Source organism: Mauremys reevesii, linkage group 1 (genome assembly GCF_016161935.1).
Source record: "Mauremys reevesii isolate NIE-2019 linkage group 1, ASM1616193v1, whole genome shotgun sequence".
Lineage (NCBI taxonomy): Eukaryota > Metazoa > Chordata > Testudines > Geoemydidae > Mauremys > Mauremys reevesii.
Genome location: NC_052623.1, coordinates 13,501,493 through 13,524,764, shown reverse-complemented (window position 1 = coordinate 13,524,764; position 23,272 = coordinate 13,501,493). Strand labels below are relative to the sequence as shown.

The 23,272-nt window shown below is 53.9% G+C and overlaps 1 protein-coding gene and 1 long non-coding RNA gene across 2 annotated transcripts in view; one reads left to right on the top strand and one right to left on the bottom strand.

The window, feature by feature from the left end:
• STARD10 (StAR related lipid transfer domain containing 10) overlaps positions 1-15,571 on the bottom strand; it is a 42,348-nt gene extending 26,777 nt beyond the window's left edge. Inside the window, exon 1 of the mRNA XM_039508658.1 lies at positions 14,811-15,571. Coding sequence (XP_039364592.1) covers positions 14,811-14,972 — 162 coding nt within the window. The 5' untranslated portion in view covers positions 14,973-15,571. The remainder of the gene's footprint in view (positions 1-14,810) is intronic.
• Positions 15,572-15,578: 7 nt separating this feature from the next.
• LOC120387688 lies at positions 15,579-20,803 on the top strand. Its single transcript, XR_005590297.1, has 3 exons — positions 15,579-15,802; positions 16,917-17,324; positions 17,793-20,803. It is a non-coding gene; the product is annotated as an uncharacterized LOC120387688 (long non-coding RNA).
• Positions 20,804-23,272: the final 2,469 nt, after the last annotated feature.

Genomic DNA, 23,272 nt, shown 5'->3' with positions numbered 1-23,272 from the left:
GAATGTTACTCAGTAGCGGAGGGGGAGCTAGGGACAGAGCTGGGGCCGGGACAGGGAGAGATCAGAGCCCTGGAGCTTTCCCAGGCTGGGGAGGGGAGCCTGGGAACAGCACAGCAGCTGGTGCAGGAGGAGCCGGGGTCCCCGAGACAGAGAACAGGAGGAGACAGGCAGCAGCAATTAGGATGTGTGCGTGTGTGTGGGGGGGGCAGCTGAATTTGAGCGTGGAGCAGGGGAAATAGTTTGAGAAAGGGCCAGCTCCAATGTTCCCTCTCATTTTTTACATCTATACGCGGAATGAATTTTGTCATGCGCACCAATATGGAGGGGATGTGTGTGGGGCCGAGGGGTTCAGAGTGGGGAAGGGGGATCAGGGCTGGGGGTCAGGGCTCTGGCTAGGGGTGTGGGCTGTGTGGTGGGGGTGGGGCCGAGGGGTTCAGAGTGGGGAAGGGGGATCAGGGCTGGGGCAGAGGGTTGGAGTGCAGGGGCTCAGGGCTCTGACTGGGAGTGTGGACTCTGGGGTGGGGCCAGGGATGAGGAGTTTGGGGTACAGGCTGAGCCAGGGAGAGAGGACTCCCCCCAGCCCTCTCTCACTGCAGCAGCACGGGGCTGGGGGAGAGGCGCCTCTCCAGTCCAGGCCCTGTGGCTGTGTGCCGGGGTGGCCCTTGATAGCCTGCTGCGTGGCCATGCGGCCTAGAGGGAACTTAGGTCCGCTCTGGGGCAGAATGGGTGGGGGTGGGGGGTCATGGAGGGACACATGGGAAAGCAGGCAGATTTGGAAGCCGCTCCTGGGAATACGGCCTGAGCTCCCAGGGGCTGGCTAGGAGGTAGGGGAGCAGGCCAGGCATCCCACGGGATAGAGGGATTTGTGCTCAGTCTTAAGTCGGCATTTCCCTGTCTGCAGCTGATCTAACTGCCCAGGACGAGCACAAGGAGAAAATTAAGCAAAAGGCCAGTTTGAGTTAACGATCAGGGACTAGCAGATCTGGCTGCTCTCAGAATCACCTACCCAGCGGGAAAGGCGGAAACCCCCTTCCACCAAGTCCTGTCAGTCATTCATTATTGGTATCACCGTCGTGCCTATTAGTCCCGCTGTGCCGGGCGCTGCGCAAACACAGAACAAAGCGGGTCCCTGCCCCAAGCAGCTCGCAGTCGAAGACAATGGCTGGACACAGACAAACCAACAGGGGAGCATTGAGCCTGTACTGGGCAGAGGATGGGCAGTGGTGTCAGTGCAACACCTGCAAGTTACGTTGTAGGCTGGAGAACCCAATCCTGTGCTGGCCCGAGGGAGAGACAAGCTGGAGCCTCTCTCCAATAATGTGATTTCGTACATCTACAGCAGCTCAGAGGAGGATCTCCGAGCACCTCACTATGCTTATTAGTTACCTGTATTACGAGAGCACCTGGGGACCCCTCTGAGATCAGTGCTGGATGCTTCACAGACGCATGCTCAAGGCAGGGACAGTCTGTCTGAAGAGTTTCCAAGCTCAGCAGGCAAGACAAAGGGTTGTGGGGAAACTGAGGCAGGGAGCGGGAACATGACTTGCCTAAGTTCACACAGAGTCAGGGGCAGAGACAGGAAGAGAACTCAGTTCTCCTGACTCCCAATGCAGCGGTCTAGCCACTAGACCATGTTGCTTTCCATAACCTCCCTCGGAGGTGAATGTTGACAGATTGGTAAACTGAGGCACAGGTTGGCACAGCAAGTTGCCCAAGCTCACACAAGGAGTCTGAGGCAGAGCAGGGGCTAGCACCCAGGATCGCTAGCTCCCAGCCAACAGCTCTAACCACTAGGTAGCACTCCCTCCTGATGATGCACATTAGAGTCCTAGCGCATGGCGTACTTGGGACAAAGGGATCAGCTGACTCGAAGCGCCTGTGTCTATGCCTACGTGTCACACGCTGGCCAGAACCGGCCCAACTGGAATGGTGGCAGCGGGTGAGTCAGCTCCCTCCAGCGAGAGGGGAGGAAGGAGACTGCCCGGTGAGGTCTGTCAGTATCTCCACACCCTCAGGCGACCAAGCCGGCACCGTGATCCTCAGCAATAGCCGGCCAGTCCCACATCACCAGGTGGGGACGGCACACGGATCTGGGCTGGGCAGGGTCTGTGACGTCGGCAGGTCCGGGAAGTCTCTCGGGTCTCACTGCATTCTGCAGCCTTGAATCAATATTGACTCTTGGGCTGTGACAGCAGGCGAAGGAGGAGGGGAGAAGGGCAGAGGAGAAGAGCCAGTGAGGTAGGGCAAATTGCCATTGTTTTTCTGTGTATTACAGTAGCACCCAACAGAGATTAGGGCCTGGACGTGCTGCACACTCTGGGTATCTCCACACTGCAGTTGGAGGGGCCGTTGCAGCACGTGTCAGCGCACTGAGCTGGCTTTCACCTAGGTAGTGTGAATACCAAGAGTGGCGAGATGGTGGCAACACGGATGGTCCAAGCCCACCCAGCCCCTGGGGTACATTGTTATCCCCCAGCTTTGCTGCTGCTGGTACCTGTGCCAGCTAGATCAAAGCTAGTGCCGGTACCTCTACATGTGCTGTGGTCTCCCTCTGACCACCGCTCCGAGGGTGCATCTAGCCAGCTGCGAGCCCCTGCTCCACAGAGCTCACGTTCTAAAGAGATGAGGGTGGTAGGAGGAAACCGAGACACAGGGAAGGGACGTGACTGGCCTGAGGTCACCCAGCAGCTGAGCTAAGAACAGACCCCAGGTCTCCCAATCCCAGGCCAGTAGCCTGGCCACTGAAGCATGCCAGCCCCGCCCCGCCACCAGTGGCCAAAGTCACAGGCTCTGTTCTCGTGGGTGCAACCAGAACCCTGCAAGACTCCAATTCGTTCCCAGCTCAATAAGCAGTAGATGAAAGGACACGAGGAAGATCTTGGGGTTAAGACAAAGAGCTGGGAGATGAGACAGCTTGGTTCAATCCCCCAGCTCTGCCACAGACTCTCTGTAGAACCTTGGAAAAGTCACGGATGCCTTCTGCCTCAGTTTCCCCAGCTGTAAACTGAGGGCACCAAGAGCAGCCGTATCACAGGGTGGTTGCAAGTCTTCAGCTGCTAACATCTGAGATTCTCACATGACTGTGCTAGGGCAGGGCAGAGTCTGAGCGATATTAATGCCACGCCGGCATCGGAATATCAGCGTGCCACCAGCATGCCCACCACCATAGCGTCTAGGCACCACTGTAATGTCCAGGGGCCACCGTGCCCCAGTACCACCTCCTGATGCAGTGACCCAGCAGGGATGTTAAGACAAAGCGGGCTCTCCCAGGCAGTTTACATCCGCGGATGAATTAGCCCTCCCAGAAGGAAGGCCTTATTGCCTCCATCTTACAGCTAGAGAATCTGAGCAACGGGGCCGTTAAGTGACTTGCCCAGAGTCACATGGCAACTCAGTAACCAGGAACAGAACCTAGGAATCCTGACACCTAGTTTCCCTCTCCATCCACTAAACCTCATTTCCTCCCAGATCTGAAGAGAGCCCCCAGGATGGTTTGAGCATTGGCCTGCTAAACCCAGGGTTGTGAGTTCAATCCTTGAGGGGGCCACTTAGGGATCTGGGGCAAAATCAGTACGTAGTCCTGCTAGTGAAGGCAGGGGGCTGGACTCGATGACCCTTCGGGGTCCCTTCCAGTTCTAGGAGATTATATATATATATATAAAATATAAACCAGAGTCCTAAGTCTGCTTTGACCCACAGCACGTGCTGTCTCCCTATTTTACCCCAGACGGTCAGCCTAGACTGTTAACAGCTGGACTCGGGCCACGCCGCAGCGGCTACAGAGCACGTGGGCAACCACGGGCACGGAGAGCAGCTGTCGCCGTGGGTCTGGAAGGAATGAGAAGATTTCCCAACCACACGGAGACATGGGTCAAACGCACAGCCAAGCCACAAGCTCTGGCTGACTCCAGTGAGACGCTCCCGAGCGTGTGTCTACTGTTGATGGGCGCTAGGCTCCTGCAACATCTCCCACTGCCCAGAGCCCGCCTAGGCCCCTGCAGAGCCTCTGGGAAGCAGCTGGCTAGCTTTCCTGGAGCCAGGTCTCCTGCTGGTTAGGGAGTGACCCAAATATTGGTCCTCCTGCACATTGCCATGGAGCGGTGAGGGGCTGGGGGGCGTTTGGGTGATTTAAACCAGATCCCAGGGTCTCTCTCTCCTCATTGCCTAGATAGATGCAGCTAGTAAAATAACTGGCATTGGCTAGTTCAAGGTACCCTGCAAAGGCTGGTGAACTCATTTGCTTTCTCTGAGATGAAGCAGCAAGCGCCTGGAAGCCTTTTCACGTCAATACCATCAGGAACATCCAATCTGCTCTTCCCTAGGGGACCCACCATGGGCTCGGTCACAGAGTGGCCTTCTTCTGCCTTTAATCGAATCCAGCACTTGCCAGACTGACCCGATCAGAGCTCAGGTCCCAGCAGCCCATCTCAGACAGCGACCAGCACTGGCTGCTCCAGAGCAAGGTGCCAGAAATGCCTCAGGGACCCATTTTGGAATCATCTGCTCCTGGAGGAAGTTTCTTCCTGACAGTGGGTGGCTTGTGCCCTGAAGCATGGAAGTTTATATCCCCAATGTTGATATTTTTAGCCTCTCCTGTAATTCTAGATTAAGACACAAACCACTAATCCTTCCCCACCACCAAGGGGTGGGGGAAGCTGAAACGTCCATCCCCCAAATGTTTCCCAGGCATTTGAGTCAAAGGCAGAGGATTTTAAACAGCCTGACTAAGTTCACCATGCAAGGGAAAGCTGGTTGCTCCGATGTCATAAATCTGTCAGGTTCCCAACCAGACGCAGACTGAGGCGGAAACAGATTAGACAAGACCTGAATTTCTAATGTAAAAACAAATCAGGAAAATGGCTTTAAGAGAGGCTGAGTTTCCTTTAATCACCCTAAAGCAACAGAACCAAAAAAAGGAGGTACAATCCCTTCCCCCGGCCCTGTCCTGTTGCTGGCCACCTTTACGCTGCTAGCCCCGGATGGCTGGACATGGTCATTTGCTCACATCCTTCACCCCACATCACTGCGCACTCGGTGGGGCTGAACATACCCCTGCTTTCACTCTCAGGAGCTTCCGGCTTTCCCACAGTGCCAAGCGCACCAGAGGAGACTCGCATCCCGGCGCGGGGGTGGTGGGTTTGCTTTTGGAGGAGCTGGGGGAAAAGCAGCCAAGACGAGAGGAGAGAGGAAGCAGCCGAGAAGCAAAAGGAGCAGGGAGGGAGGACCCCCCGGTGCAGAGCGAATCCTCCAGTGACAGGACACACCCTGCAGCCAGCGAGTCAGTGAGGTTTTATAACAGGGCCGACGCTCCCACACGGTGCCCCCACCCTCTAGGCATATGGCAGGCACAAGGCACCCAAAGCTGCACCCAGCGTGCACTGGAACGCCAACCCCTCGCAGTTTCCGGCATCCCCCCGGCCTGGCTGGCCTGCCACCTGCTAGTGCTGAGCAGGCTACGGACGCCAGCTCAGGAGCGGGATCTGTTTCCAGCAAGGCGTGCGGCAGAACCTGTCTGACGGGAAACTCAGGCACACAGGATGTCAACGGAGCGCGCCAGGGCTGGATTAGAGATCGCGGCCTGCCATGGGCTGCCCCTGGCCGGGAGCTGGTGAAGAGGCCTGCAGGGAGCAGGGGACAACACTGCGGCTTGCAGTGGCTGCAGGATGCCCCTCTGCTCCACCCCAATTCCATTCTCCCTTGTTCCTGCAGCAGGGGAGGGGCCATCTCTGAGCGAGCAAAGGCCTGGGCCAGCAGGCCCAAGGTCCCTCCCACTCTCCTCCTGCTCTGGCCACCTGAGGCGACCAGTTGAGCTGGAAAGCTGCTGGCTGGTCGACCTCGGAGCCCATCAGGACAGCGACGGAGCAACCTCTGCCTCCCTCGTGAGCCGGAGGGGCAGGGAGCTGGGTGGCTTTAGCCAGGTCAGCCCATGTCAGGGCCAGTGAGTGCCAGCTGCCTGGAGTGCACTAACACCTAGCGGTCCCACTCTCCTAGGCGCTGCCCCTGCCCCGAAGAGCTAGGCACAGTCTGGCTGTCTTACCGTTCCTATGCCCCAATACATACTCGGACTTTCCCTCCAGGTCACTGCCCCATCCTTGCCCACACGCCAGCTGTTCCGGGAACCCGACTAGACCCCTCGATCAGACGGGGCATGTCAGAGGCCAGGTTCTAGTCCACTGCATTCTGGTGCCAGCACGAGACAGACCCAAGCCACAATCCTGAATACCCCGTGCTACCCCAAAAAGGTGCCACCTTTTTCCCCCCTTCCCCCAAAGTTTATTCTGTGTTAGCTCAGCCCCTCTGGAAGTCTCTCTGTCTCTCACACACACACGTCCCCAGCCTCCTCGGAAGTAACCTTCAACGGCTTTTATCACAGATCAGTTTGGCCCAGTGGGTTGCATCCCTCCTGCGGAAGGGGCAGCAGAGTCCAGCGAATTGAATTCCCAAGTAGGTTACAAAGGGGTTTAATTATTAACCACAAGGTGCCATTCATATGTTCCAAACATGTCATTTGAGCCCAAGTCAGCACATCCTATTGTACGGTCTCAGGCTGTTTTTCTGCCGGATGGCTAATCATTACAGGCGACGATGCTCCATGACGCAACCAGAATACAAGCAGAGCTCTTCTACCTCCCTCTCATTCATACACCACGAAACCTTCCGCGCTTGGCACCGCTCAGCTCGGCCCCTTGGATAAACAGTCGTTTCCATACCGCCCTTGATCTTCCAAGGAGCCGAGAGTGCTTTCCACCCCCCACAGCCATGGCTTCCCCCACTGCTGGAATGTCAGACAGCCGCCTGCCCAAGAGTCCCGGGCACGAAGGGAAGCAGAATGCCATGCTGAAATCGCAGAGGGTGGCTTTGATCTGAGAACCGAAATCAAAGCCTCTGCCTCGGCCCCCCCAACTGGAGCGTGGCAGCACGTTTCCGTAAGCTCACAGGGGCCAACCAACGTCCAACAGGACGAGGACGGGAAATCCCTGCGCACAGCTGGAACCACACGGACAGTTTCAGAGGCTGTCCCGTGGGCAGGCCAAGCACATTTAACCAGAGTGGGATTTACCAGCTGGGCCAGTGCTATCACCTCCCACAGTGGCCAAGAGTCCCCTAGAGGTTTCCTGTCCAAGCCCAGACCAGTTAAAGCCCAGCTCATAGGCAGTGGCGCTGTTTCACTTCTGGAGATGGGGGTCACTGGGGCATCCCACAGAGACCCGTGGCCAGCAGCAAGTCCGCTAGCGGTTAAAGCACAGGAATGCAGCTCTCCCAGCTCCCACACAAGTCCTGTCTCAGCCATGGCTTGGCTAGGTGCTTATACAGCTCCCATCTCCAGCATCCTCGCGCCTGACAAACCTCGGCTCCAGCGAGGGCTCCGCTACATGAAACAAGAGCCACTTCCCGTCACAGACCGAGCATATGCCCATCAGGAGGTGTTTCTAGAGAAAGGCGGCAACTCTGACCTCTTCCAGGCCGCTGGAGCGCAGGTGAGTGCCAGCAAGTCCAACCCCACCCACTCAGACCTGAGACCAACCCCACCTGCTCAGCGAGTTTCTTTTGACGCACAGGCCTAACCTGGGAAGCTCCTTGGTTTGTGAATCCACGCTCAGGGTCAGAGGTAAGTGACTCCTATTGATCGGAGTAGGAGCTACCCTGTCATAAGACCAGAGGCCTCCCATCCCACCTGCCCTACAGGCACGTCTGGGTAGGCTCCACTGCAGGCAGGATCTCAGTGCACTCAATGGAATGCACTCTTCAGGCCAGGAAGTGGCCGAATGCTCCAGGGCTGCCGTTACTATTCAGCTAGAATGAAGGCCTTGAGACTTACAGAGGAAGGATGGTTGTGTGTTTAAGGCACTGAGCCAGAACTCAGGAGCCCTCAGGCTCCCAGCGTGAGCTGGGGTAAATCATTCCATCTCTCTGTACCTCAGTTTCCCCTCTGTAAAACAGAGAGATGAGTCCTTCCGGCCCCCCTGTTGCTGGTCTAGTTAAGCTGTCAGCTCTTTGGGGCAGGGACTGGTTCTCACCATTTGTGTGTCTGTACAGCGCCCTGCACAATGGGGCTCCAATCTCAGCTGGGGCCTCTAAGTGCTCCCGTACCACAACAAGGAAAGCAGGGGTCTACTGTGTTATTAACACAGCTTAGCAGCGGGTGCCATCACCTCTGCTGGTCTCTCAATCCGCTAGTGCTACGGAAGGGTCGAGAGACAGCTGCCTCCAGCAAAGCTCAGAGACCTCCATTAGGACTGAGAGCTTTTAGAGGCACGTTTCTACAATCATAGATGTGTCCGACTGGAAGGGACTTCGAGAGGTTGTCAAGTGCAGCCCCCTGCGCTGACGCCAGGCCAAGTAAACATAGAGCAGCCCTGGCAGGTGTGTGTCCAGCCTGGTCTTAACACCTCCAGTGACGGGGGGGGATTCCTCCCTCAGAATCCTAATCCAGAGCTCAACTCCCCCATCATCAGACAGGCTTTCCTAATATCGAACCTAAATCTCCCTTGCTGCACATTGAGCCCATTGCTTCTTGTCCTACCTTCAGTGGCCATGGAGAACTGGTCGATCCTGTTGATAACACACCTTAACAGATTAGAAGGCTGGTATCGGGTCCCCTCTCAGCCTTCTTTTCTTGAGACTAAACACGCCCAGTGTTTCTAATCTTTCCTCGCAGGTCAGTTTCCTAAACCTTTGATCATTTCTCTTCTCTGGACTCTCTCCAAAGTGTGGTGCCCAGAACTGGACACAGGTCTCCACCTGGGCCCTCACCGGTGCCAAGCAGAGCAGGACAATGACCTATCGGGACTTGCATACAATGCTCTGCTAATACAGCCCAGAATAGTTGCCTTTTTAGCAGCTGCATCACATTGACGACTGATATTCAACTTGTGAACCACTAGGACCCCGCAGATCCTTTTCAGCAGTGCTGCTGCCTAGCCAGGTACGCCCCAGAGCGTAGTTGTGCATTTGATTTTTCCTTTCCACGCGAAGTACTTTGCCCTTGTCGCTATTTAATTTCATCGTGTTGATTTCGGACCAGTTCTGATTTGTCACGGTCATTTCGAACTCTAATCCTATTCTCCAAAGTGCTTGCAACCCCTCCCAGGTTGTCACCCATAAATGTTATAAGCATCCTCGTCACTCCATTTTCCAGCTCATTCATGAAAATATTGAATAGTACCTGACCCATGACTGACCTCTGCAGGACCCCACTAGATATGTCCCCCCCACTTTGAGAACGAACCACTGATAACTATTCTTCGTGTAGGGTCTTTCAACCAGTTGTGCACCCACCCTATAGTCATTTCATCTAGACCGTATGTCCCTAGTTGCCCATGTCACATGGGACTGTCTCAAAAGCCTTATTAAAAATCAAGTTCTAGCACGTCTACTGCTTCCTTGCCCTTCCCTTCTTTGACAGGGAGTGACTGGCCTAGCGGTTTATAGGGAATGTGCTACCAGCCTCCCGAATCACAGCGCTCTCATACGGCAATGCCTCCAGGGCACGACAGGGATCAGCTGGTTTCACTGTTACAGCCCCTGGGGCATGCTCAGCCGGACATTATGTCCTGGGCGCTCCAGGCCAGAATTTAAGGAGGCCCTGAGTGATGAAACTAGGTAGCCCAGCCTCAGTCAGTCTGGGAACCAGAGAGCCGCAGGGCCTGGGTGCATCCAGCACCCTCAGTGGCCAATCTTCTTAACACAGTCCTGCCCCATCACGATGCTATCTGGGTGGGCTAGCGTGCATGGTTACAGACCCCAAAGCAGCGTGCAAAGGCCAGAGGCGGAGATGTGCTGACAAACGGGGGCAGGCCTCCGGCCGGCCGGCCTTGCTAGCTCGCTGGGGTAACCAGGAGCCGCTGCACTGCACAGAGTCGGCATAGGCACCGGAAGGCTGCAGCGCCCGATGCAATGCATGCTAAACTTCAGCAACGACGAGCGTGCCAACCTCTGCGCTTTCGCTGCTGCAAGGCCCCAGGCGGGGACACCGCAGTCAGTTACCAAGAGGGGAAGCCTGGGAGAATGGGGGCACCCTAAGGCCCCACCCCCCCAGGTCCCAAGCGTTGCTGCGTAGGTGATTTGCAGGAGTTCTGTGTGCAGACCGCATGGGAGAGGGCCAGGGAAAGAAGGGTCCCTAACCCTTGGGGAGGTGAGGACAGCTGACCTACAAAGCCTACTGCCACGGGATGCCAGAGGACACACAGATCTGTTTTCCTTTACGTGACTGAGCTGTCCAGCCCTCCAGCCAACAGGGAGGCTCTCTCCCACTCCCAGGCAGCAGCAGTCTCAGGAGGTAGGTTGCTCAGAGCCGCCAGCTCTGTTTGTTTGCTCTGCATCTGCAGTGCAATGTGCTGCCGGGCACACGCTGCTCCCAGCATGCTGCCAAGGACAGGCCAGAGCTTTCAGGCTTGTGTTGCAGCCAAGCAAGGTTGCAGTCAGTGCTGGGAGCTGTGGCTTTGCCGGCTCGGGCCTAACGGAGGCAATCCCTGTGCTTCAGGGTAAAAAAAAAACAAACGCTCTGAGCTAGAGGCTGGATAAAACAGACCCACTATAACAAAGCACTCCAAGCTTGATGGGGCAGCTACAGACCCAGAGGAGAGACGTATGGTCAACAGGAGCAGCAGCCCTATGGAAGGATGTGGCCTAGTGGCCCAAACACAGGACCAGCAGCCAGGACCCCTGCATTCTAGTCCCGACCCTAACAATGACTCTCACCAGGGCATATCACTCAGGCAGAGACTTTCAATTTTTGAGTGCCCAACACGAGCCCCCTAGGGCCTGCTTCCCGAGAAGCCGAGGACCCACACCATCCATGGACGTTGTGGGTGCCTCTGCATAGCCGAGTCTAGAGCATCTCAGGTCATGGAATCATGGACCACGAGGGTCATTTAGTCTAACCCCCTGCCAAGATGCAGGATTTGTGGTGTCTAAACCAGCCAAGAGAGATGGCTCCAGCCCCCTTCTGAAAACCTCCAGGAAGCAGTTTCCATGACCCCCTGAGGCATCTGTTCCACTGTCCTGCTGTTCTTACAGTTAGGAAGTTTTTCCTGAGATTTGTATCTGGTCAGGCACCTAAAAATCAGGGGCCCCTTTGGAAAGCTGTAGCTATATTCCCTTGGTGTCTGCCAACCCACTGATGAGAAGCTGCTTCCAACCCTGACAGGGGAAGGGGTTGTTAGTTTTTCCTTAACACATGAAGCATGAATTCACCTAAGTGTTGTTACAGAATTACACCACTCAGCCGGTGCATTATGGCTCTTTCACCTTCTCCTGAAGCATCAGATACTGGCCATTGAGGGACACAGGAAACGTTTTACATACAGACACTCAAGTATGTGTGAGAGTTGTCATGGATTTCAAGGCCTGCCAGGACCATCACAAGTAATGATGATCACCTCATCTGACCTGCTGCATAGCACAGACCAGAGAATTTCAGCCAGTCATTCCTGCATGGAACCCAATTACTTCTAAATGTGGAGTGGGTGTGAAATGTCATTTTGAGAGCCCAGACTGGCTGAAGCCTTCAATTTGCCCATAGTGAATTTTTCAAGTTCAACTCACCCACTCAAAATCTGGAGAGTGGGAAGCTCTCTATTCAGTATAGCAGGCTAAGTCAGTGATTTGTGCAAAATCTGCGCTTTCGGTTTAAAAACAAACAAACATTCAGTTTCTAGGCCTTACCACTGCGAAGAAAACCTTCCGATGTCGCCTTCCTGGGTCTGCCAGCAGGCAGCTCCAGTGCCTCTGCGGCTGATCAGCGTTTGTGAAGCAGCAGCCAAGTGAAAGTAATGACATTCTGCTGGAGCACCCACGGGGAAAAATTGGTGGGTGCTCTGCACCCACTGGCAGCTCCCTGCCCCGCCCCCCCACCCCAGCTCACCTCCACTTCCGCTCCGCCTCCTCCGAGTGCTCCGCGTCCCGCTTCTACCCCCTCCTTCCCAGCGCCTGTTTGGCGCTGCAAGCCTGGGAGGGAGGAGGGAGAATGCAGCGTGCTTGGGGGAGGAGGCAGGGAGGGGCAGAGTTGAGGTGGGGACTTTGGGGCAGGGGTCGAGTCAGGGCAGGGGCGCGAGCATGAGCACCCAGCGGTGCCAAAAAAAGTTGGCGCTTATATTCTGCTGCTGCCATTCATAACCCAGAAGGCTGCTGAGAAATGGTCAAGAAACCAGGTGAGTTTGGGGGAAGCGCCGAGCAGCAGCTGCAGAGGCAGGCACAGGAACTGACTGAGGAGGATGAGTATCCAAGGATGAAGGGGAGGAGAAGGGTGAGAGAGAGAGATTGCTCCTTCCTTGCCCTGTGCCACTGGGGCCAGGAGGCTCAAAGGGAGAGACAGAAAGCAAAAAGGCAGTGAAGATTCATTTCAGTCTTAGTTGCCGGTTGGTGGAGGCTGACAGGAGAGGGAAGCAGAAATCCCAGGATCCTCTTCCTTCCCAAGGATGGCTTCCTCATCCAGGTGCTGCCTCTGGAACTCCCCACCACCTCCTCTGCCCCCGGCTACTAGGAGTCAGGCAAGTTTTTCCAAGCCCTGAGCCACGTAACAGACCCAGTACAGGTAGCGTTAATGCAGACAGTGCCTCGGTCCTGTCTCAGTGGGGCATTCAGCCCCCATGCCCCTTTCAATCTACGGCCACTCTGCTGAGGCTGCCAATAAAGGAACCAATTAGTGCACGTTGGGAGGGGGGGGGAGAGGGGAGGTTCTGCAGAAGGGACACTTGTCTGCTCCTGAACTGAGACCCACAAATGCACCTCACGTCGGGGACACCGGAACAGGGGGCCTTGAGATAGGAGGGTCTTTCAGATACTCCTGACACCTGCTGTGAGCTGGAGTGGCAGGATCAGGAGCCCATTCTCAGCTCCCAGAGTCGGCCAGTCCCGCTGTCTCTTGCTCCGTGTTCTACAGCACCTTGCTCTGGTCCTGATGGGGCCCGGGGTGTGCCCGTAACGCAGACGATTGCTACCAAGAGCCAGAGTCCTACTCTATTCTATAGAGGCTCTTATATATCCCCTGGTACCTGAGCACCCAGGAAACTCCAGGTAGTAATGGATCCGGGACCCTATCACACACACTCCCCAAACCCCTCCTTGTGCGCACACTTTTCAGACCTGGCCACGCCAACTTCCCTGAAAATCCTTACAAGACACGGGAGATGGGCAGACCTTGCCCGCAAAGTCAGTCTATGGTACCACGCAGGGATCTCAGCCTGCTCTGGTCCCATCTAGCTACCTTCTAACTGCCCACACCCAGCAGGGGCTCTGGGGACACGGAGCCTCGGCAGCGGATTCCACGAGGATCCAAGATGGATCCGGCTACTCCACCTTGCGTTGAGCTTCTAGAGCTTTGCTGAGAGGGGAGGCCTGTACAGCAGGCGCTCGCGGAGGAGATAGAACGGTGTCATGCGTTTGTGGGCATGGGCTGGGTGGGACAAGCAGAAGAAGCCCCACTAATAGGCGCCGAGTTCATAACCGTTCTAGCCAAAGACATCTACGAGAGAAACGGAGTCCCAGCTGCAAGTTCTAGGCACCAACGCCCCTGAGCGCACACTGCACTGGATTAAGGTGACTGCTGCTTGGGGGCAGTCAGGGCAGGGGACAGAGTAGCTTCTCTCTGCAATTTGGGATCCAGGGCTCAGGCCTGTCCTAGCTTCTGTATCTGCTGCTTGAGGTGCTCCAGTTCCCAGTTCATCCCAATCCACTGGTGGAAATGGCCCTCAGAACGGAGGGGTCAGCTCCTGGTCAGGCACCTTTGCTGATCCCCACTTTCTGCCAAGCTACCAAGCAGAGAGCTCCCAGGGGGAGGCGAGCTGGCTGTCCTGACCCCTGCTGGCTCCGCGGAGCCAGCTGTCACCATTAGTAAGGGAGCAGGATGGAGAGGAAGAGACACAAGCCAACTGCAGATCAGCATCATGCACTACAGGCCTCGGAAAGGCACATTTGGGCACTTCCTGTTCACTCCAGCATATTGTCCAAGGAGGAGAAGCCCGTGCAAAATTCAAACGCAACACATTTCAAATGGAGACAAAATGCTGTGTTAAAGAAAGTCATTCACCTGTGGAACTCACTGCTACCAGATATTTAGGCAAATAGCTGAGCAAGATTAAGAGCAGGATTAGATAACATGACGTGCTAGGGCAGTGGCTAAAACAGAAGAGTTGTAAGAGATACCCAAAAAGAACAGGAGTACGTGTGGCACCTTAGAGACTAACAAATTTATTTGAGCATAAGCTTTCGTGGGCTACAGCCGAAGAAGTGGGCTGTACCCCACGAAAGCTTATGCTCAAATAAATTTGTTAGTCTCTAAGGTGCCACAAGTGCTCCTGTTCTTTTTGCAGATACAGACTAACACGGCTGCTACTCTGAAAAGAGATACCCAGTCCTTCCGCTCCAAGTAAAAAGCGTAATCCAGTGTGGTTAGGAAGAAATCTCTCTCTCACACACACATCCTTGTGGTTCAGTATGGCACCATTAGGGGTGTGTGTATAGGGGATTTTATGCCAGCATCCTGCCACTGGGAAACAGGATCCCAGGCCAGATAAGCTATCTGTTCCACTAATGTAAGAGAGAGTACTATATAAATCATTGATCTGATCAGGTGCATGCAGAGGTCCCTGGAAACACTCCCACACAAAGCCCTACAGTCCCACCAGCTTCCTGCCCTGCACAATGCGCCTAGAAAATGAAGAAATACAGAAGCAGCAAACACTCAAGGAGTCTATTGCAGCCCACTTCTGCAGTGTTTTGCAAACAGCCGGCTTAACTCCACAGTGCGTGGGCACAGACAACACCGAGGGTACGTCTAACATTCCCACAGATCCCAACCGATTTCTTACCTTGATTTTATGCAGGGATCTCTCCACCTCCAAGATCTGAATCCACACAACAATTCCCGATTTGTTATAAGTTTGACTCCAGCCTGCGTCCGAGTTGCATTCTGTCCGGAAATTATTAAAATCCCGATCGTCTGGGATCTGTACGCTTTCCCGGGTGGACATAGTCTTGGAAGGGACACTGACAAATTCGAATTTTAAGTTTCCTTAACAACAATAGGCTCTGTGGGCCTTTGACGGTGTCTGTCTCTCCCCCACTCCAAAAAAATGGAAATAGTGGTTTTGCCCCAATTAAGAGATTCTGAAACCAGAATAGCTGTTTTTAAAGGGGGGGGGGGAGAAGAGGAGATGGTTTCAGAACAGGCAGGAAAAGCAGATTTCAAAATTAAGTTCTCTATAGGGAGAACCAGAAGCTTTCTCCTAAGGATTCCTGGTGGGGAGGACTCACCAAATAGCTCCCATACAAACCAAAAAAAGCAGAAGAAAATAAATATTTCAGCCCAGGCTGGAGGAAAAACCCCTTGAAATATCACTGAGCTGCACTGGAGAAGTGGGTGTGTAGATGGAGTCTCTTCTCCCTGTGGGGGAGGCTTCTGCCTTGTCTCCCTGGCTTCTAAACGTTTAATGCCCAGTTGTGCAGCTCACCGCTGCCTCGAAACAGGCCCCTCCTGCCCAGGTGCGCCACCAATGGAGAACAGGTGAGTGTTATTACCGCGGCAGGTGGGGGGGGGGTGGCTGCTTCCTCCTCTAAGGATCTGCCTCTGTGAGCTCCCGCAAGCCACGCGATCTGCTTCCCCGGGAGGTGACGATGGCAGTGACCGAATCCAAACACAGAAAACCACCCCAACTCGGGGGAAGTGCTTGATTTCCCACGGAAAGCTGCAGCTGCAGCAGATCGTCCCCTCGCTGGCTCCAGCCCAGGCTGGAGCAGCAGCTGGGGCTCTGCAGCAGATGAGCTCGAGGAGGAGGAGGAGGAGACAGACAGCAGGTCCCTGGTGCGCAGCAGAATCGCGGCTCCCAGGGGAGAGGTTCCACCCAGGTCTCCCCGCACCTTGCACCGGCTGATCCTGCCCCCGCCCTCCGCAGGCCTGGGGGGCCCCGCTGGGTGCTGAGGGCCGCAGGTGGAAGCCGCCCCCTCCCCCTGCCTTTGGCTGCGCGGGGGTGTCGGTCCAGGAGGGGAAACTGACAAACCTCACCAAACCCCACACACAGCTGCACCGCCCAGGGCGCTGCCGGAGGATCCCGCCGGGTCCTAGCTTCCCCCGCACGCGGCGCAGCGAAAAAAGGATGTAGCGAGATAGTGTCGTAACCGGCCCTTGCAGAGCCGCCGCCGGCCGGGCAGCCAGGCGCGGGTCCGGGGGGCTCGCTCCCAGGGGAGAGGGAGGAGGGCAAGGCGCTGGCCTGGCGTTCAGCAGCTTGGTGCAGGTCCTGTCTCTGTGTGCCTGGCCTTGGGCAAGGCAACTCGACAGTCCTAGGGATGTTTTCTTTCTGTTTACAGTGTAAACCCACCCAGGCAAAGCCCAGGGCTCTGATCTTAGCCAGGGTGCTCCTGGGATTTAAATAAATAATGAGAATAGTTCTCGGCATCCTGCCCTCCCTCCCCCATGCAGCTGGTAGGAAGGAATCAAGGAGATTTACACCCTGCCATTAAAGGCAGTAAAGATGCCAATACTGAGCGGTCACGCTGCTTTGCAGTTTGAAAGTACTTTACCGTCAATAACTTATCAAGCTCCATCGTGCAGGAGTGTACACGCACCATTGCCTCCTCCTGGAGGGAAATGGAATTGCTCGACTGTGTGTCATAGGTGCCATACTGCCAACCCCTAATGGAGATTCTCCTTTAGCATCCATGCAGTTCTGAAGCAAGAGAATCTGAGTTCTGTAGTGCTCATTGCCAGTAACTGCCATGTATAGCAGCCACCACGGATTTCTAGGGGCCACAGATTTGTTGCAACATTACCTTCCTGTTTTACCGATGGGGAAACTGAGGCACAGAGCAAGAAAGTGACTTGTCTAGGGCCACACGCTGAATCAGAGACAAGATGAGAACATGGGTGTTCCCTGTAGTGCCCACTAACCAGTGCTGTCTTTCATTTCCTTCCCCATCAGGTGCCACATGAATCCAGATTGGGGTCTAGTAACACAGTTTCTAAGAGAGACCCATTGACTGTATGGATTTTAATTGCTGTCTTAATCCTGTATGATTTTAAGTCATTGGTTCCTGTTCCTGCAATCACATGGAGGCAGATGGATCCTTGCTCCCTCTTAGAACTAAGGGTTTGCCCACCTGGAGCCAACTGCAAGTTCAGGATCTTAATCCGTATTTGTTTGATTGTAGGATCTCGCACTCTAGTTGCCCAGTTATGATTTTTATTACAGAAACACCTAGAGCTCCAGCTGCGATCGGGCCCTTGTTGTGCTGGGGGATATACAGGTGCATAGTTCCTGCCCTGAAGAGCGTGCAATCGAGCAGACAAGTCAGCGAGAAGGACTGTTACAATTTGACAGATGGGGGAGGTGAAACCAAAGCAAAATGATTTTTTCCAAGCTCACAAAGCAAATCTGTGTCAGAGCTGGGGCTCAAACATAGGTCCTATGAGTCCCAGTTCAGTCCCTGAAACATAAGACCGTCCCTTGATATGTTATATCAATATTAAAGCTTGAGGGTCCTTGCCCACCCATCACTGAACGTGCCTTTGGAAATGATTGAGGCCAGTGGATGGGGCTGACTATGGCATGATGGCGAGCGAAGCAGAGCTGCAGAGGGGATTCCTCTGTATCTGTGCAGAGCAGACGAGCTGGGCTTGCACAGATAAAGGCGCAGCTGTTGCAATATTTATATAGATAGAACAAATAGATCAGCTTGTTTTGCCAGAAAAGGGGAAGAAATTGCCCGTGTCAAGCAGCTGCGTAGCTGACGGGCGGGAAGGTTGGATCTCATTTCAAAGGGCTGCCGCTTCAGGATTTCTTTCTCTCAATTAACAGATGCCAAAGATGTCCATTTCCAGCCCTAGGTGCCCTCCACTCGCAAAACCAGAACAGGCGGGTTAACGGGAGTGGAGGAAACCCCAAACCAGCTCAGCTAAGACCTGGCCTTGCTGATCAGTCTGGGCAGGAGCAGCGCCTAGACGAGGAGAGAGGCCAAGGGCGGGCACATAAATACCCTCCTTGCATAAACCGCTGCTTCAAGGTCTCGGAGCAAACCAGGGGCCCAAGCCTCAGTGAACTCGCTAGCTGGCACTAAAGATGTTTCCAGCATGGTGCATAATCTGTAACCTCTGAGGGCCTGCTCCCGCTGAAGTCCAGGGGTATTTTGCCTGCGATTTCAATGGAAGCAGAATCGGGCCCTGAGGATCTATCCCCAGAACGGGGGGAAATAAAATTCTGAACAATTTAAAAAAAACCCACCCACACAAGCACATTGAGGCTGGTTTGTCTGGGGGAGGATGGTGCAGTGGTTAGAGCAGCAGCTGTGTGGCTCCGAAAACCCCACCTCAATCCCCTGCTTTGCTACAGCCTCCCTGTGGGCCCTTGATCCAGTAATGTAGCCTCTCTGTGCCTCAGTTCCCCTTCTGTACAATGGGGATAGCAACACTGCCTTGCCACAGGGGTGGGGGCTGGGGAATTCATAGAACTGGAAGGGATCTTGAGAGGTCGTCTAGTCCTGTCCCCTGCATGAGAGACTGTGAGGTGCTGAGGCACATGTTAGTCTCTTAAATAAATAGATAAAATGCCTTGGTTTTAAACAACCACTTGCCTACCTGTGTTACTAAGAGCTCTTTCTTTAATTATAACTGACCCAGGGCCAGCCCCATAGCTAGTGTGCAGCAGTGTCACACCCGTTATGCCAGCTAAGGAGCTCTCCCTTCATTTCTGAAAATCCCAATTTACTTTTCAGTTTTGATGCTCCTTGGGGCCAGAGTGGGGGGGCTTACCAGTTCCCCTGCACAGTTTGGGGTCCAGAGGGTGCTGGGGGAGGAGTGGCCCCAGCTGGGCCCCATTCTTAACAGAAAGTTGGGCATGGAGTTTAAAGATCTGTCTAGATACCTCTATCCAACAGACCAAGACCCTCAAATGGTATTTAGGCTCCTAACTTCTACTGCAATGGTCCCCAAAGGTTTGAAGTCACGCCCCACTTACCCCAATGTAATCTGCCTACACCTCCTGGGAGCCATGGTCGGGGGCTGGGATGGGGCTGCGGCCGGAGTTTAGGAAACAGACAAGGGAGCAGTGGTCAGAGTCTAGCTCAGAACAGAGGTTTCCTGGGGTCAGACAGGTGCATTTCGTAAGTTACCTGAGACAGGGAATCAGCAAGGCTATGGGAAGCAGGACACCTCATTTGCACTATGGGACTCAGTTCATGTTTGCCAGCCACTGATCAGGGTTTAAAGCCATTTTCACTTCTCTGTGATGAGGCCGCGGCAATCGGGAGGAGAGGGTTACTTCTAGGGTGACGTTCTGGGCCACTTACAGCTGATCGGCACCTCAAGTGCTTGGAAACGACTGGCAAGCCAAGACAAAACGGAAAAGGCTGGGCCTGCACCCTCCACAGGGAGCGACCCGCGGAACAGAAGGAAGGTGCAGCAATCCCAGAACCACACTGGGCAGGGCACACACCTACGCAGCCGGCTGGCCGCCTCACACTGCAGGCAAGGAGCCCGGCCCTGTGCCGCACACACTTGTTCAGTGTCCAAGGGGCCTCCTCCACTCCTCACTGTGAGGGGGGCCCCCGGTTTAATCTGGGGGTGTGCACCGTGGCTGCCTGGACCGTTAACATCAAGATGCAGCCAGCGGAGATTACTCTGCGTACAGCCTCCACCAGGATCCAAGCCGCTAGCTCTGCATGAAACGGGATGGCAACAGCCCTCAGCTCCCGAGGATGCCTCTGGGGTCCTGCCCTTTCCTTGATGGCCTATGGGCCCCTTCAGTACAGAGCAGGGCAGAGCTGGGCGCATGAGAGGGCTGGCTGAGTGCCACAGCTCCAATGGGAAGGCAAAGGAGGAACCTCCCCCTCCGTTTTCCGATGCTGATGGAACCTGCAACGCATCCGGATACAGCCCCGTTCACACACCCAGCGGCCGGGAAGAGTCAGACAGACAGACAGACATGCTGCCACCTGCAGGACAGAGAGGGCTCTGCGAGCCGGGCTTGTCACCAGTAGCAAAAGGCTCAGAAACCGACAGCCACTTGAACGCTTCCCCCGACCGCAAATCAGCCGATTACGTCACAGAAAGGCCTAGAAGAAATCTTGCAAAATATGCAGCTAAAGTTGAGAGGGTGGAGGTGTTTTCACAGCTAGTTTAGCTACAAACTAAGGCCCAGTCCTCCAAGGTGTTTAGGCACCTAGAGTCCATTGAAATCAATGGACATTAGGAACCTAAATCCTTTTGAGGGCCTGGGCCTGAACCGCCTGCCAAGCAATTCCAGACCGTCCTGCCTATGGAAGACAGAGGGAGAGAGTTAAAGTTAACCAAGTTACCGCCACTGGGCATCGCTGGACACTGGAGGGCTTAGCCCTGCCACGTGACATGGAGGGGTGTTTTTTGGAGGTCCCATAGCTCAGCACTCAAAGGGATTTCAGCTCCTCCCTTCTGCTAATTTCAATAGAACAGAGGCCCCCAAACGGCGGGGACGCCCCTCGCAGGACAGTGTGCAGGAACATTTGGAGGGGCGGCAAGGCCAGGCCCCATGGGTGGTGGGGGAAAGTTCCACCCAGCCCCACTCTGCCCCCCAGCTCCTGGCCCCCAAGTTGGCCATGTCCCCCGGATGTGACTTGACCCCAGCTGCAGTCACACCTCTGGCCCTGGCCACGGTTCTGCCCCCTGCTCCAACCACAGCTGGGTGTCTGCGTGGATGAGCTCTCGCTGGACGTGCCTCTCCAGTGAATCCAATCAATGTAGCTGCAGGCTCCTCGCACCGCTGCGGTTTCGAGTGGCGTGGAAGCAACGCTGCTAGCTCTGGGCCATGGCTGCGTCGGCTCCTACGTGCAACTTTGAATCGAGCATTTCTAGCAGCGGTAGCTTGCCCCGAGCCAGAGACCCCTAGAAGGTGCAGAGAGAATTCCCACGGCTCCTGGGCTTGTCCGAAGTAGGAACAATAGAGGGTGCAGGCCTGGACTGCTCTCCTGCAGAGAGAGGCTGAGTGCTCCTCTAGAGCTTTCTGTGAGGGAGGTGGGCTGCAGCAGTCCACTCTGATGGGGTCTGGAACAGGACGAAGCAGGCTTTGCCCTCTAGGCTTAAACTGCTTGTTGCTGACAGCTGGCTTTGGGTATTGCGGGTCACTGCAGCACAGGGCGTGCAAGGCAAATGGATATTGGGGGTTTAATCTCTGTCCTGCACAGAATATTAAAATAACCTGCTTAACTAGGTGAATTGGCGCGACTAAAATCCCTTGCGCAGAGAAGAACCGTGGTAGTTCTAAGCATGGCTGGCCGGCCATCTCCTCAGAGTTTGAAGATTAACAAGACTGCACTTGCAAATCTTACTCTATATGTAAATCATGTGATTTCCTAAGGCTCATTTTGACTCCATTGAATAAAAATCCATTTCTTCTCCAATGCTCCAGAGCTCTTGCCCTCAGAAAGGAATGTTTTCCTGCTAAATTTCAGCATCCCATGTCCAACATTTCCATGCTACAGCTGTTTAAAAACCCCAAAGTCACAATATTTTCTTTTTAATTGTGAGGAAATTGTCATTTTGCCTCACTTCCCTCCAACTCAAAAAAGGCCAAATGAATTTTGCTTTTGGGTCAGGACTAAGCCTGGAGAATTTCAGCCAGAAAAGTAGAAGTCTTAGTCCAAACAATTTAAAATAGGGGGTTAGAATGGAAAAGCTTATGCACCGCAATTCTAGTTAATCCTTAACTGCGCTGGGGTAGTGATTGTGGAAGAACTGGGACTAGAACCCAGGGCACTGGATGGGGGACTCGAGAGAGTCTTTTCAGCTGAGTATCCTGAATAGATTGTCATTCTAGTCAGGCACTACATTGCCTCTTTAAAACTTTCAGCTAACCGCTCAGGTTCCTACTGTGTAGTAGCTGCATTAGCTAGGCTTGGAAGGATTACATTTTTATTGCTAAATGTTGGTAAGCGTCAATTTCACCATACACACAAACCGACCAAAAATATTTGCAGTGATAATAATCGACCTTTACAGCCAGGCGAAGTAAGAAAAATGCTCCTTGAGAACTCATTAGAATCCAAAATCCAGTGATTTAGATTTTGAAGTAGGCTTGTTACAAATGAACTAATGAAGGAATAGTAAAAAACAGGTGGGATATATAAAGCTTTAACTTTTTGAATCTTAGTGTCTACAATTGTCTGATGCCCCATAATTTCCTGCAACTGTGAAAATATAAATGGATTAAAATCTTTAAAAGTGCTTAAAAATAAACATTAACATTATCTGTCAAAAGAATAGTGCTCACTTTGCAAGGATTAACATCTTATTACAATCCGGGTAGCCTCCCAAAAGGCAGTTAATATGGTTAATACAGCAACACATCTGGTGTTTTGAATCGTAGCTAGACGTATGTGTCAGAGAGACATGAATCTTAAATCAAATCTTCTGTGCATATCTGTTTGTATATTTATTTGCTATTCAGATGTCAGTTCAACTAATAACAGTGTTTATAGGCATAATTGGTTTATCTGATACTCCCAACAATTTTCCCTCTGTCTCATCAGCATGTGAAACTGAATCAGTGTGTAAGTGTCGTTTTTGAGCTGAATGGGAGGTTGAGGGATGATTCATGCAATGCAGAACGGCTAATGGACAATGATTTTCTACAAATCCCCCGCAGGCACTGAGCTGATTGCAGTTTGTAGGGAATTTCCTGGGCGTTTATGGTCCTGTATAACCCAAGCTCCACCCCTCTGGTCGTCATTCCCTAGGAAACGCCATGTGCCAAAGGTTGCTATTATTGCATAAAGCACACATCTGAGAAGAGGCTGTGAAAATTGTCCCCTCCTTCTGCTCCCTGCTGGACGTATTGGAGTCAGCGCGGCTGACTTCAGCCAAGCAGAGCCACCACCTAGTGGTCACCATTAAAGAGTCCGCGTGGAGGAAAGAGCTGGATTCTACTGCGGTTCATGCATCATCGACATCATTGTTAACAAAGGTCCAGAACCTCAAAGAAACCAATGGGAGTTAGGCACCTAAATACCTTTGAGGAGCTGGGCCTAATTTCCAATTGCAGGGCCCAATCCTGTTTACATTACACCCGCGCAGCCAGGGCTGGCTTTAGCAAGTGCAGGGCCCGATTCGTACTCACCTGGCGGAGCTCCAGGTCTTCGGCAGCGGGTCCTTCACTTGCTCCGGGTCTCCCGCCACCAAAATGCCACTGAAGGCCTGGAGTGCTGCCGGGTGAGTAAAAATTAAAAAGGCACCGGCACAGGGCCCAATTTCGGGGAATCGGGCGAATCAGCCTAAAGCCGGCCCTGCGCACAGCCCCAGTTCAGAGGCAGT